General features: G+C 47.0%; 1 protein-coding gene across 3 annotated transcripts in view; it reads left to right on the forward strand.

Moving 5' to 3' along the window:
• The first annotated feature begins 4,937 nt into the window (after positions 1–4,937).
• The window catches only part of SEPTIN9 (septin 9), a 322,440-nt gene continuing 311,556 nt past the window's right edge, over positions 4,938–15,821 (forward strand). The window contains exon 1 of one of the 3 annotated variants that reach the window (XM_053296380.1): positions 4,938–5,470. In XM_053296380.1, the coding sequence (XP_053152355.1) occupies positions 5,449–5,470 (22 nt within the window). In that variant the 5' untranslated portion in view covers positions 4,938–5,448. The remainder of the gene's footprint in view (positions 5,471–15,821) is intronic. The other 2 variants (XM_053296381.1, XM_053296382.1) reach the window with 2 other exon arrangements.

Raw genomic sequence — 15,821 nt, forward strand, 5'->3', positions numbered from 1 at the left:
TGGAAGGGTAGGGATGAGAGGAAGCTGCTGCTGGGCAGGTGACTGTCACCATGGGTCAACCATGGGTGAATCACTTGCCCAGCTCAACCTCCAGCTCAGGGTAGCCCAGCAGGGGGAGGTTAACCTTGAGGAAAACCAGCTGCTCAACAAAGCCAGAGTCCAACTGGGACTGAGCGGGTGTTACCACATTGCCAGCACGTGAAAACACTCACTCACTCTGGACGCTTGTTGGTGGGCAGGAGAGGAGGCATGCAGCAACCACCGCCAGGTCTGGCCAGACTTGGCGGTGGGTTATCCAGAACTGCATGTGGTCCATCTCAGGGTCTTCTTCCACAGGCTCCTCCAAATACTGGGCAACACATCATGCAGCACTGGTGGGCCTGGTAGGCCAAGCCTCTCACAAACTGGGCAAGGCACCAAGGCACACCTGCTTAAACCACTGGGCTGATTTAGTGGGAGGAACTGCCTGTTGCGTTGGAGCTGCTGCCTGAGATGTGGCAGCACCGGACTGAGAGAAGAAGTGATGGGAGCTGAAGGGTTGCCTGCACTGTTGCTGCTGGGTGTTAGTAGCGCATGTTGGGTGGGGAGGGCTCACCATCACCACCCTCCTGGTCTCTGCCGGTCCTAGTGACCTCCTCTTCCCTAACTCTATCGATCAGGAGGTCCCTCCACCTGGGCAAGTCATCGGCGCAAACAACATTGCCCTTGATGTTTGTGTCACAGAGACGAGCCAAGACATACTTCTCCCTGTCACCCAACTCATCGACCAGCCTGTTGACAACTCTGGCCCTCAGCCTCCCAGCCAGAGCACGCCCCTCTGGTGTGGTCAGCAAAGTCCGAAGTTTACCCATCAGCTTCTCCAGGAGGAGAGCTGCAGGCAGGGCCTGGCTCAGCAGAGTGGTGTCGCCACACAAGCTCTTCATGGCAAACTGGAAGGGCTCGAGTGCCGACACCATCTCGGACATGAGTTTCCACTCTGCATTGGATAGGTTGCACACACCGAAGGACTCATTCCTCAGCAGGTGCTGGAACAAGAGGAAGGTGGAGTTCCACTGGGTATCTACATCCATGGGGATGAGATATTGTGTAAGCCCATGGACACGCTGCCGTTCACGAAGCAGGCACCTGGAATTCTCACTCCGGTGGAAGTGGGCTGCAATCTTGTGGGACTTCTTCACAAGCACAACCGTGGCAGAAACAGCACCTTACATGGGGTGGCCATGTTCCCTGGGAACCTTCGCCTCCTTGAGGCCAAGGGCATCCCTGACAGTCAGGTGGAGCGTGTGTGCCATGCAGCAGATGTTCAGACACTCCAACACTGACTCTACCACTGCTGTTACGTTGGAGCCATTGTCTGTCACAATGAAGCCCCAGGAGAAGTGTGGCAATCCGCCTATCCATTCCTCAGTTTGGTGGCCGGGTACGGCTGCCACCTCCTCCTTGGTATACTTGACATCCAAGGTCTCCAAGATAGCCCACCTGTGCCGAAATGCAGTGTGGGACATGCTGGAGCCAGAGGCAGCACCGGAGCTCCCTTCTCTCTTCAGGCCACATCAGTGAGAAGTAAAGGCCAGGAAAGCAGCGTGCATTCCACTCACATTGTTCCAGAGATCAGTGGTGAAATGCATGCTGGTGACAGCCGGTGCTGCACACAGCGTGGCCGACATGAACTCCCTACATCTTGTGTACTGGGAGAGGTCCACAGTGCAGGTGAATGTGGTCCTTGAGGGGATTGTGTAGTCGGACGTGAGCATTTGGATAATCCAGTGGAAGCCAGGGTTCTCAGCCACCTGAAAAGGTTGGTCATCAGTGGCCATGATTCCCCCTCACTGGACCCCACCATTGGCCAGTCAGGGCCAGGAAAGCAGCATGCATCCCACTCATACTGTTCCAGAGATCAGTGGTGAAATGCACACTGGTGCCAACCGGTGCTGCACACAGCATGGCTGACACGAGCTCCCTGCCCCGCCTGTACAGGGAGGGGACCACGTTCTGGCTGAACCTGGTCCTTGGGGGGATGGTGTAGTTGGGTGCTAGCAGTTGGAGAATCTGGCGGAAGCTGAAGTTCTCAACCACCTGAAAAGGCTGGTTGTCAGTGATCATCATCTCCCCCATGAGGCTGGTGAGGCGATGTGGGTCCACGTGACCAGGGCACTTTTTGCCCAATGACTGCGTCCACCGCTTGACTGGCAGCATGCCCTGCTTCATGGAAGCTGACACACTTTTGCGCGCACGCACATCACACGCGCTTCACCTCTCCTCCGAGAAGGAGGTCATCAGCAGACTCGGTCCCAGGACGGAGAGGTGAGGGGGCTGCTGTAACTGCGGCTGCAGCTGCGGTGGCAGCCGTGAGTCTTTCGCGCTGGGGCCCGCGTGCACTCCGCTGGCGGAGGGCAAGGACGAGGTGCTGCTTGCGGTGCTAGGGCAGCAGAGGGAAAGGGGCGCACTCAGGGCTCAGGCCATGGAGGACTGCATGCTCCCTTCTCCCCCGAGGCAGCTGGAGGGCCGGCAGCTGGAGACAACAGTGGGAGCACGTGGGTCTGTTTGTAGGCACGCTTGGAGGAAAGGTGAAGCGCGTGCAATGTGCGTGTGCACAAAAGGCTTATTTAAGCCTTTTACATATGCATATGGAGAAATAATGAATGTTCTTGTAAATAATGTGCAGAAATCTTTTACTACTACTGCCTAAGCTAGGTAAATTGCCTAGAGACATGAAGCAAGCACACGCGTGACACTGAAGCCTTTTACAGCACAGCCGCAACTCCAGCAGCCAGCCAAGTGGGGAAAGGGGCAGTAGGGAGGTATCCTGCCACCCCAATTATTAATAGAACTACGGGCGCCAGAGGTGGAAAGTGGTGGAGGAATAAGTAAACCTTCCCCCCACTCTTAAAGCAACCCCCCCACACACACACTGGATCATCCGAATCCAAACCACCCATGTCTGGATCGTTCTGGAGGCCTGTAGAATGGCCTCCAGACTGGTCTGGGCACATCCCTACAACTCAGGCAACAGATTTAAAAGCAGCAGCCACCAAAAGCAAAAAAGGTAGGGGAAAGTGGGGACTGGGTTAGGGAAATGTGCCAGAGAAATGCCTCAGGCCAAAGGGTCTGGGCCCCACTGGCCCAGAGGAGAGGGGAAGAGAGAAAGAAACAGACACTCACTCACTCACTCACTCACGGAAAAGAATTAAAAGCAGCAGAACAAACACACACACAATCACAACAGGGGGAAAAGAGTTTAAAGCAGGGGAGAGAAGGGGTGGGGGTAGAGAAACAGGCTGAAGAGAATAGGGAACAAAAATACAGCAAGGTCTGCCAGGCACACTCTCACCACACCAGCAACAGCAGGCCAGAAGGAAGCCAAGCAACAACTGCAGCCAGAGTGATTTTGCTAGGCCAGAGGCTTGTCTTTAAGTAGGATTTGAAATTCCCTCCTTTGGAAGCCTCCACCTTTGCTCTCCCCCCTGGCCAATAGGGTGCCAGTTCTCAAGGACTGGCATAGTGCAGAGCCTCCAGAGAGCCAGACTCATCTGGCCAATCAAGGAAGCAAGAGCTCAGCCAGTGAAATCAAGCAACACAAGTCACACAAAATGGAGGACAACATCTAAAATGGTCTCTAGACCCTCCGAACTGGCTTGAACAGGCTTGAACCGAACCTGGCTTGATCAGTTTGAACTTGGACCAGCATTGCCAATGTTTGGTCCGAGTTTCAACCTTCAAACTGAACCGATCCAAATTCAAACCAGTTTACACATCCCTACTCAGTTATGGAGGGAATGAGGAGAAAAGAGCAATGCATGCCATCTTTACCTCCTTGGAAGAAGGGTGGGGTATATAGATAATAACTATATAGCCCAGGAGGCTTTTTTAGGTTTTCCCTGCCTTCTCCCCCACAGTTCTAGAGATAAACATAGTTATCTCTCTAATCAGTTGAAAACAGCCCTTTGAGTAAATTGTGCAATCTGCAACCAGAGGTTCAGAATGCAGAGCCCCAAGGAGGGGGGTCTCTATTCTTGCTGCCTCCTATTCTTGCTGCCTGCCTGGAACTGTGAATATAAGATGCAGGGTGGAGGGGGGCAGCATCAAGAATTTTGTATGCTATAATACATTGAGTGGGTTCAAACAATCACTGTCAAGTCAGTAAGTCCCTCCCAGCCAGCATCTCATGTGAACCTGCCAACTACCAGTCCTGACCAATCTGCTTGAGGCTCTACCAACTTTCTCTGCCTAACTTCAAATCTTGGTTACAAATGTGAAGCGGAAGGTAGTGGCACCTTAGGCAGACGGGTCAGAAATTAGTGTTTGTCAGTTTAACACGACATCCTCCAGAAGTACATGCTCACTTGGAACCTCTGGTTTCCAGTTTACTGACTTAGTGGTGATCAGGCAAATCCAGGAGCAGCTCTAGAACAACTAATCTGGGAGAGCAAAGGGGTGGCAAAGAACATTATTAGGAGGCACAGATTACTCATTGCCTCTCTCTTAAAAACCATAAGCAGGATCCATAATGTTTCTGCCTTGCCCCTCCCATTTAAATTCCCACTTTCCATCTATATAGTCATGTTTTTCAGACTCCTAATTACTTGTAATGTATTTTGCAAGGAAATGAACCAGTGCTTATCATTTCTGCTAACCAATCCAGTGTCCTGAGGCGAGAAACCCAGGAGTATTGTAAGCCTCCTTTGAATAATATATTAGGGTTAGTAGTGTTGTTAAGTGGGGAGCAAGGAAGCTGCATTGCATGCCAGTTTGCTAATGGCCCAGTTCTCTTGAGCAGTGAATGGCTGCATACATTCACTACAGACTCTTAAGTCTATAGGATCTGAGTAAATGCTTTTATGTGACTTGCAGCCTTCAGCATGCCTTTGAAAGGGGAAAGAGGAGCTCTGTGTTTACCTGCAGAGCTGTCAGGCCATGATGTACTTTGAACTGGGGAATACTTGTCTCTAGATCAGTGCTGACCTGAGCTGCACAGAAGAGAAAGGAGAGTAAGGTGGGTGTCGAGCAGCCAGTGGGTGGGAAGAAGTCCAAAGACCTCCCTCAGCGTACACAGGTTAAACCTGAAAGGAATCTAGCAGGCCTGGAGTGAGAAGGAACACGTGTCGGGGCGAATTTGTTCACAGAGGAGGAAAGGTTAAAGCAGTGCTGCAAACTGAGCTCTTCTCTTAGCCACCCCCCTCAGCTTTAGTCTTGTTGGAACAGCCCACAACTGCACACCAGATTAGAAAAGGTGTGTTCTAATTAAGGAGAGTGCTGTGGACTCCCTCCTCAGCAGCAACTGTGTATATATGCAACGTGTAGGAGGAGTACACTTCCCCTGTCGAGCACTGCCTGCTGGAACAAAAGGATTATTCAAGCAGTCGCCTATCACCCTGGGGATTATTTGCAAGAGTAGCTTGGAGAAACTTTACTCGACTCTTCCTATGTAACAGCTGGAACAGGGGCAGCATGAGAAAGACTTCATACACAGGTGAGTGGAGAACAGACTTCCTCGGGGATTTGGAATCCAGCAGCTGGGCTTTGAGCATGAGAAGAGGAAATGTGCGTTCATTTGGGGTTACCTGGGGTATGTGTGTATGCGTGTAAATTTAACTGTCCTGGAAAGGTCAGAGTCTTTTGTTGTAAATCAGTAGGAAGAATATTGAAAACCAAGCTGAGAAAAATAGGAATGAAGTCTGAAATGCTCAGTTCTCGGCCCAGAAGGCGTTTTATATTCTGCACTTGGAACCTCCCAGAACTTGTTCTGGGCTACAATTTGGATTAAAAGAATGTGCATCTTTTCTTGTAGTTATTTTCTCCTGAAGGACTTAAGGTCCAAAGCATATGAGAAATAAATATGTGGGTGAAGATAGAGGAATAAAGAAAAGGAAGTGAGACTGTTGAAGATAGAAGTCCCTCCTACTGAACTCTGGAAACCCTCTTATGACTTGCTCATGTTTGCAAAGGCTGCTTCATGCTTTACAGTAGAAGTGGGTACATAGGGGTCTGGCATGTACGCACGTCTACCTCATGACGTGCAATGAGTCATGGTTTGTTTGTTTTTTAATTTAACCATGTGTACACCATGGAAACATATAGGGCCAGGGCAAATCTTATGAGAAGCAGCTCCAGGATTACAGCAGAAGTTGTCCATTTCCGTTCATATTCATCTCTCCTGCCCTGCGGGCTAGGAACTTAGAACTGTAGTAATAAGAATTCCCAGGCAACCACACCCCTAGAGGGTAGGCTGTAAGGTCTTGAAATTCAACAGCTTAATGGAGTATGGTATTTGTGTGCTATAGACGCAGTGGAGTGTGGTATTTGCATTTGGCCCTTGCATGCTATAGAGGCAACTGGCATAAACTGCAAACGGTGTGTATCCGGAAAGATATATGTGTGACACTTAACAGTAAGCCAAACCCCACTATTCAGCTGAAGTGGAAGAGAAGAGTTCCTTTAAGCAGAATCTGGGTGGCATAGATGGGACAGTAGTGGGCCAGCACCACTCCTGTGACACTCCTTGTATGACATAGTGCCCCAGTTCTACAACTACACATAAATTTGCACTGCAGGTGGTAGATGTGAAACAGTTACAAACTGACTTCCAGACACGTTACTGCAGATGTGGCTTAGTTCTTAAATTTTCACTATCCTAGTGGGGCTGGCATTGCTCCAGGAGAGCTGGTGTGTGTGTGTTTGTTTGTGTGTTTGTGTGTGTGTGTCCTTTACTAAGCAGGGTCCACCCTGGTTTGCATTTGAATGGGCATGTGTGAGCACTGGAAGATATTCTCCTGGGGAATGGGGCCGCTGCTCTGGGAAGAGCACCTGCATGCTTGCATGCAGAAGGTTAAGTTCCCACCCTGGCATCTCCAAGAAGGGGCTAAGAGAGACTCCTGCCAGCAACTTTGGAGAAGTCACTGCATCTGTGTAGACAATACTGACCTAGATGGACCAATGGTCTGACTTGGTAGAAGGCAGCTTCCTATGTTTCTATGACATTCTGTGTTGTTTAGATGTTATGAAGCAAGATGCTGATGGAAAAAAATAGGTGTTCTTTATAATAAGTCTCATAACAACTGAACTGCTTCCCTTAAACTACGTACTCTGTACTCTGACCCTTCTCCCTTTTCCCAATCCTCCTGACAAAGGATTTTGTTCTTAAAGGAACAGTCTTATTTATAATTATAAATGTTCCAATCATCTGGAATTATAAGTGATTCATGCAATTTTTTAAATTTCAGGAATAGATTGTGATATTTTATTTTAGCACACTTGCAATGGTGGTATTTTTTTTAAAAAAATAATCCGCCCTTGCATATTAACAGTTTGCCTAGATTTTATTTTCCTACATCAAAACCAAGACACTGATGATAGAAGGTTATTGCCGAAGAGAGGTAGCCATTGTCAGTCATTTCATGGGCACTGGCAATTGGAGGCCTGCCTGGGAAATACTGTGAGAGGCAAATGAGCCACTGGTAGAGAAGCAGCATGAGGCTTGAGACTTTGGGACTTGGGAACAGTTTGGAACAACTTGTTTGAAATGGGGACATTGAATGAAAATGTGTGACTACACTTTTTACTATGTTCCTATGGGTTTTCTCGCTTCCTTTCCTTCCCTTCCCTTCCCCTTCCTTTCCCAAAAATGCATCTGTGGTCTTGAAGTTATTATTATTTATTAATTTACATTTATATCCCGCTCTTCCTCCAAGGAGCCCAGAGCGGTGTACTACATACTTGAGTTTCTCTTTCACAACAACCCTGTGAAGTAGGTTAGGCTGAGAGAGAAGTGACTGGCCCAGAGTCACCCAGCTAGTTTCATGGCTGAATGGAACTCGGGTCTCCCCGGTCCTAGTCCAGCACTCTAACCACTACACCAAAAAACACACTTTTTAAAAATACATGGTTGCCACATATCTTGGCCCTTCTGAGGTTACCTACATGGTCTGAGACTGGGAGCAGGTAATGTGGCAAGGGGCCCTGATACAGCTCCTCTCGATGCCAGTACAGTTCCCATGCCAGATGCATTCTGAACAGATAGTTTGGTGCTATGGTGCTTAATCAAACTGCACTCTGAAAAGCAGGCATGAGGTTATACACAGTGTTGTGCAATATTGTCCTACATAGAATGTCATCCATGCTGCCCTAACAGAGGTGCCATGCAGCTTCTAAAGATCACTTTACATTGCCTCTGACCCTTGACAAAGGGGACATGCCCACAGGGCCTAATGGGGCACAAGTACATGTAACAGAAACCTGATGGCTCTTTTTTCTCTCCAGGAAAAACTGCTTTGGAAGGTGAAGTAATTTGAAGATTAGTGCCTGCCCCCAGCCACACTTCTCTCTACATGGTTCCAAACTCATGTTTGCAAACTGAAACTGCTTCTGCTGAGAATAAAGAGAATTCATCAGGGTTCCATTACACAGATTTGCACCTAACTTGTAATTAGGTCCTTCCGTACCCAAGAGACAGACTGATGCCCAGAATAGCTGCTGCTGTTGATAGCTCTGCATCTCCAAGCTAAGTGTTATCTACACTTCAGCAATAACACTTGGACCAAAGCTCATGGCAAAGTTTGAACTCATTAACAGGATATTTGTATCAATCATCTTAGCAAGGTACCTATGAAATTCCATCAGAGTCAGCCAAATACTAGTATTTCTCTTCCAAGGGTCCAGACTGTCTATGTTGGCTGCTGTGAACTGTATGTGACCTGTGAAATTTCCTAGACATAAATTTCACATGGCTTCAGCAAACAAGAGTGTGTGAAGGAAGGCCCAGGTGGTTGCTATGGGCAACACCTACAAGTTTGCTCAAATGGTTGTGGAGCTCTTCCTTTTCAGCCATTATGACATCAGTAGCCATTGAATCTATTGCCTGTTTTTCTCTGCAGTTTGTTAACACACAGGGAGTTTATCCTACCTACCTTAGGACCCGCCATTCATTAAGTTGACACAAATAGAGAGAGATGTGGATGGTCTTTCACCGTATGTGTTTCCTGAATGGGTTTGGATGCTCAAAGGCTGCTGGTTAACAGAAGAGAGCATGCTGTAATACAGCCACAGATTTATTGCACACTTTGGCAAACACAGCACTATGATCTCACAACCCTTCCTCAGCCAAAAACGACACAGTAACCATCAACAGAAAACCAAAGTGATGTGAAGAGGGCTCTTGAGGTTCTAGTGCAGTGCTTTCTAACTGTGTGATAACCGAGGTATACTTCTTCTGTCTGAATATACAATATATGAAACTGGCAACTGCCTTATAATGAATCAGACCTTCGGTCCATCTAGATCAGTACTGTCTATATTGACTTGTACTGGCTTTCAGACAGGGGTATTTCACAGTCCCATTTCTACTAGAAGATGCCAGGGACTGAATGCAAAGCATGTGCTCTACCTGTGCCCCCACCCCCACACATCCATCTCAAATCATTTATTTTTAGAATATGTAAGAGGAAGAACGGCCCGTTCAAGGAAGCCTGCCCCTGTTTTCCAGTGCAAGTCACTGTTTGGGGCATGCCTCTCAGGATGGGTAACTTTGCTGTACCTCTGCAATGGGAGCAGTGTTCTCTCTAATTTTTTTTCATCTGTGTGCGGAATGAGTTTTGTTCTGAGTGGCAGTATCAAGGCGGTTTGTGCGTGTGTGTTTTCAAAGTGGGGCCTTCCTGATTCAACCTGAGTGGGATGTAAAAATAACTGAGCGGACGTAAAAAAACAGTGTGAGCATGTGTACATGCCTCAGAGAGAACACTGAATGGGAGTGAGTCCTGGCAGTCACACTTGATGCAAAAAATGGCTTTCCATTCCCAGTGTAACTGGCACAAAGCTTGAGAATTGCTAATCTAGTGCAGCAAGGCCTGGTGAAGGTGCTTGCGTATTCCTTTTTCATTACAATGTGTAAGGTCTTGCTGTGCTGGCAACAAATCCATAGCATATGTACATAACTATTCAGAAGCAGGTTGCCTTAACATATACATGAAGAGAGCTGCAAATTAGAACTATTCATTACATATTTATTTGTTACATTTATATACATCACCTTTCAATAAACAAACCTCAAGGCAGTTTACAATATAGTCTTAAAATATACAAATTAGACCATTAGAACTATACAAATATTAAATTTAAGTATTAAAAAATGTATTAAAATACATATCTATCACATTTTTATTCCACCTAATATGTAGATCTTCAATTTAAAAGTTAAACATGTACACTATAAAAACATACAAAACACAGAGTAGAACCAACAAAGAAAATAGCACACTTTTCTAAACGCCTGGGTAAAAAGCCAAGCTTTTACTTGACTTCTAAAAACTGTAATGGAGCGGATGCTTACTGGGAGAGCGTTCCAAAGAATGGAGGTAATGACCGAGAAGGCCCTGTTCTGCGTGCACAACAACCAAGCCTCCTTCTCATTGTCGGCATGTGGAGCAGAGCCCCCTCCAACGATCTTGTCAAGTGGGCAGAAATCTTTGAGAGCAGACAGTACTTCAGATGTCCAGGGTGCAAACCACTAAGGGTTTTAAAGGTTTAAAACAGTAGCTTGAATTGGACCTGGAAACAAATTGGCAGCCAGTGTAGCTTGTTCAGAAAGGGAGTTAAATGGTCCTAGTGGGCAACTCCTGACAAATCCCTAGCTGCTGCATTTTGCACTAGCTGCAGTTTCCAAATATTCTTCAAGGGCAGCCCCACTTAGAGTGCATTACAGTAATCCAACAATGACATGACTAAGGCATGAGTAACCATGGCCAGATCTGCCTTCTTGAGAAAAGGACTCAGCCAGTGTTCCCTCTAACAGGGATTTCCAGATGTTGTTGACTACAACTCCCATAATCCCCATCAAATGCCATTGCTTGCACACTGCCTAGTATCTTGTCCACATCCCTGGGCTGCACTAATGGAAAAGAACTGAACACAATAGGACCAGATGGTGCCTGAGGCATGTCTGTTGGAACTGCCAAAACCCTGGAGTCCGAATGGTGAGCAACTTTATCTGCAAAGTAGCATGCAAACAGGTCACAAGAGGCCGTCGATGGTTCTTCTCCCATTATATAGGGAGATATGTGAAGCAATGACTTGGTTTCGTGAAATAGTTCTGCTGGCCTGCACTGAGCAAATGAAATGGAGGTGGGGGGAAAATGTTTGCTTGCCACCCCCACCATCATGGATTACTCCCTAAACTGGGTTCTAGCCTGTGTTCAGTTGGATTCGTTATGACTCTTCCTCCAGTGTCATCCCAAGTTGTTTCATTGCCCTGAGCTCCAAGGTAAACCAAGAAGCAGAACAGGTTCCACCAAGCTGGAGAGTCACTGTGTCAAAAGCCTGGGCTGTCTACATTCCAGATATTCATGGCCTTAAGAGTCATTGGTCCTGGAAACTGAAAACTCCCCAAGGGCTGTCTGGAAATGGAGTGGACCCATAAGCATCTGAGGGCAAACCATTTTAATTGGTTCACCACCTCTGCAGATGGCAGGCAGAACAATCAAACAAAATCCCAGCAGATGATGATCTGTTCATGATAAGAAAGTTATATAAAACTCCCCCACCTTCAGATCATTTATTCCCTGGTCAGCAAAAACCAGATCCAGAGTATGTTCCATTACATGGTAGGGCCTGATACCAACTGAGATAGGCCTGCGATTGCCATGGTAGCCATGAAATCCTGAGCCGCTCCTACTGTGGGGGTGGGGGGTGGAGAGGGGTGGCCAAGCATGGACATTCAAGTCTTAAGACAATAAGTCTAGGGAAATCCAATGCCACCTCCAAAACCACCCCCATCAGCTCAGGTAGGGAGACTGAAGTACAGTGGGGTGGTCAGTCCACCAAAAGTATCTCCAACCTATTTCAGAGGCTCACCCTCAAGGACAAGATATGGAATTCTGAGGTTGCCTAACTGGGCACCTGGAAAGGGGAAAGGCCTTGTGATAGATGACCAACTAGTCCTTCTCCTGATCCTCAAGGCAGGGCTGCTGTAAGATCAGGAAGCCTAGAGGAGAGAGCTGAGAGAGACCAAGCCTACCTAGCTCATCCAACCAGATCTTTGTCACACATACCTGGTCTCATCAAGTTGTGGATGAGAGATGTTCTAGCATTTACTGACCTGGCATTCAACAGCAGCACCCTAATCCTTGAGGGCATGTTCCCGGAGCTCTCTGGAGCTTTTGGATTGGGAGAAAAGCCAGAAAAAGGAACAGGCCTCAATTGCCTGAACCATTTCCCCTGTAACGGCCTGCCCAATTCCCACCAAATCTCCCTCTGCCCACTACCCAAAAAATCACGATTTCCAGACCATCCCTAGTCCTCTGCTCTCCCAGATACATCCCCCAACCCAACCAACTCAGCTCCTCTGTGTCAGCAACACTAGGACATGACTCTTTGGCTGCACACGGAGAGCAGCAGCCATACAGCAAGCCCACCCACACCCAGGAATGGTCACACCAAATGAACCTCTGTAGTAACAGACACCCAAGTCCGTGTGTTGCTTCTAACCTCCAAATATCACTCCTCAGAGTGGGAGATAATTACAATGAGGCCTCCTGTGTGAGGCAAGCCCAGAGCAAGAGCCGCTCTCACCAATTCTCACCGTGCCCTCACCTCACGCCAGAACATAGGAAGCTGCCACATATTGAGTCAGACCATTGGTCCATCTAGCTCAGTATTGTCTACACAGACTGACAGCGGCTTCTCCAAGGTTACAGGCAAGAGTGTGTCTCAGCCCTATCTTGGAGATGCCAAGGAGGGAACTTGGAACCTTCTGCGTGCAAGCACACAGATGCTCTTTCCAGAGCATACCCATCCCCTAAGGGGGAATATCTTACAGTACTCACATGTAGTCTCCCATTCACATGCAAACTAGGGTGGACCCTGCTTAGCAAAGTGGACCATTAATGTTTGCTTGCTACTACAAGACCAGAAGAAATCTAGACTCCCCCACAGTGCACCCAAAGGCCCCAAATTTCACACCAAGGAAGCAGCAGCTCTAGGCAGCAGATCTTGAAAGTCCTTCCAAATGGGGCTCTTGCTGTTACACCAGGCTGCTATTATTCCACTAACTCCTCCATGCCTCTCCAGCCAGTCAGAGAGTAAATGTCACTTATTGCTCTTTGCTAGCCTACATTGTTGAAATTGAAGGGGATGTCTTTTTATTCTTCCTGCTTTTGAGGCCTCATCTGCTCACTTTTTGCCCTTCGGCTCATGCCCTTGGCACAGCTTGTTCTTAAATAGCAATCACCAGGAGTTATGTGGAGCAGAAGCAAACAACTGGGGCCCCACCCAGCAGAACTCTTCCTGCCCCCAAGCCCTGGTGCAGCCTGTTCTTAAATAGCAGTCATCTGGAGGGGCAAACAACTAGGTCCCACTAAGCAGAACTGCTCCCTCCCCCCTCTATCAAGTGCTCTGATCAGCATTGCATAGAGGTATTTACTTTGCGGCCAACAGACTGAAAAGGCATGGTGTAGGACCCCAACCAATGTAGTTTCAGCCTCTGGGCCGCAGAGTAAACACTCCTGTCCTAACTGAATTTACACTGTATTCTTGCAAGAGTAGAGTCACTGATCTTCTCCCAAATAGCGCAGTGGAGAAATGCTTGACTAACAAGCAGAAGGTTGCCAGTTTGAATCCCCGCTGGTACTATATCAGGCAGCAGTGATATAGGAAGATGCTGAAAGGCATCACCTCATACTGCGTGGGAGGAGGCAATGGTAAACCCCTCCTGTATTCTACCAAAAGAAAAACCACAGTGCTCTGTAGTCACCAGGAGTCGAAATCGACTTGACGACACACTTTACCTAAACTCACAGTACTCCAATTTAGATAATTTATTCTGGAAAAAACTGGGATAATAATTACAGTAAAATCCCTGACCTAAAAACTGGGTAGACAGACTCTGAGGCTATTCACATGCACATGTAAAACCAGACTAAGGGAACCCAGCCCAGTTTTGCACACGTGTGTGAAGCACCAGGATCGGGCCGATCCTGGCAGCAACGTGATGGCAAACCCACCTAAGAAGCCACCTTTGGAAATGAGGTTAAGGGAGCAAGTGCTCCCTTAACCTCATTTTCCTTATCGTCTGACAGCTGCGAGGAGCCTGGGGATGGGAGGGGGGATCCCCATGATGCACTGCACACTCACACGGTGCATCATGGTATTTCCGGGGCCCAGGATGGCACATCCCAGCCCCCAGCCCTCCCCGCTGCCTCGGTGTGCGGGGAATCATCTGGGTGCGTGGGGAACGCACCTAGCAATGCCAGCGGGATCGTCTGCGGGGAAGGCAAATATAACCAGCCTTCCCCACAGCCCACTCTGGAGCCCTTCTCATGGATTGTGAGAAGAGGCTCAAAGATTGACACATGCCAATAACATGGTTTGTTCCTTGCAAATGAAAACAAAAATTACTGTTATTTTGATCAGCTATATTTATTCATCCCTACTTCGTAATCTTTGTGGATTACTTTGATTACTATTTTGTAATCACAAGCTTGTACTGTGAAAGATTAATAATGGTACAGAGGACTGGCATAACTAGGTGTTGTACGTAGTCAGCAGTTAAATTCACTGCAAGATTTTTCTGGAAAAATTATCTTGCTCATTTAAATACATTAATACAAAGCTGATTTCTCCAAGTTAGGAAAACAGAACTGGGTTCATTTTTGGAACTGATTTTTTTAAATACAGATCTTGAAAATGGACAGGATGGTGTCAAATGGCCAAGAATGTATTTGAAACCACACGGGCAAAATTCCTTGCCACTGCTTCAAAACACAGATAATATAGTTGTTTAAAATCACCATGTCCTTTACATAAAGGGATTCAATAAATTTTATTATTAGATTAAGTTGTATTTTTAAAAATCCCAATGATGGTAGATTTTGTCAAATATTAGTTTTTTGGCTTTTCAGAAATGCAGTTTTTCCCTCCACAAAGCAACAGAGCAAGGGAGACTGAAAGCTTTGCTGGGGGAAGTACTAAAAGGCATATTTTGTTTTATTATTTTTTTTAATGCTAAGATGCCACCCCTCAGTTTAAAACTCCTGGGGTAATTTACAAATCATAATAACAAATACATTGGGGGACTTCCGTTTATAATCCATTTCTCCAGTTTGATTAATAGAACTATGAATCATCTCAAAATGGTTCATAATTGTTCATAATTGCAATTGTGGCAATTGCAAACTCATTCACTGTATTACTGAGTGATTCAAGCCCTTTTAATAGGCAAACGTCCAGGTGGAAGGTTTCTCAAGCATCAGGCTTGAGGGCCCAGAGTGGCCAGTGGCCCGCCCTGGGCCACTTTGGGAAGGGCGGTATAAAAATTGAATGAATGAATGAATACAGAGCACCTGCTTTGGATTTAGATGGCTTAGGTTCAGTCCCTGGCATCTCTGTTACAAGGATTTTGGGTAGCAGGGCTGAAGAAGACCTCTGTCTAAGACCTAGGAAAGCCATAGCCAGTTAGGGTTGATAATACTGGGATAATGGACCAAAGGTCTGACTTGCTATAAGACAGCTTCTTACGTTAATATTTGGCAAGCTTGATAACCACAAGCCACATGGGAATTGTGCTAGTCCTCATGCTTATCCTAACCAAACTAGTCTGCTAGCAGGATAATTACAATATTCAAAATGGGGATTGTAGCATAAAAGTTCAGTTCTACCTGGTACCTCTTTTTGAGGTATGTTCTTCCTTACTATTGACTTGGTGCTGTATTGCTTAATCAGTTGTGGGCAATACGATCATCTGGATGGGGCCCCCCAAGAATGTGGAATAGAACCTGGGCTGGGTCCATCTCCTGTAGAACTCCAGCTGTTGTCTCCTTACAGACAGACACTGATCC

The sequence above is a fragment of the Hemicordylus capensis genome, chromosome 2 (assembly GCF_027244095.1).
Source record: "Hemicordylus capensis ecotype Gifberg chromosome 2, rHemCap1.1.pri, whole genome shotgun sequence".
In the NCBI taxonomy this organism is placed as follows: domain Eukaryota; kingdom Metazoa; phylum Chordata; class Lepidosauria; order Squamata; family Cordylidae; genus Hemicordylus; species Hemicordylus capensis.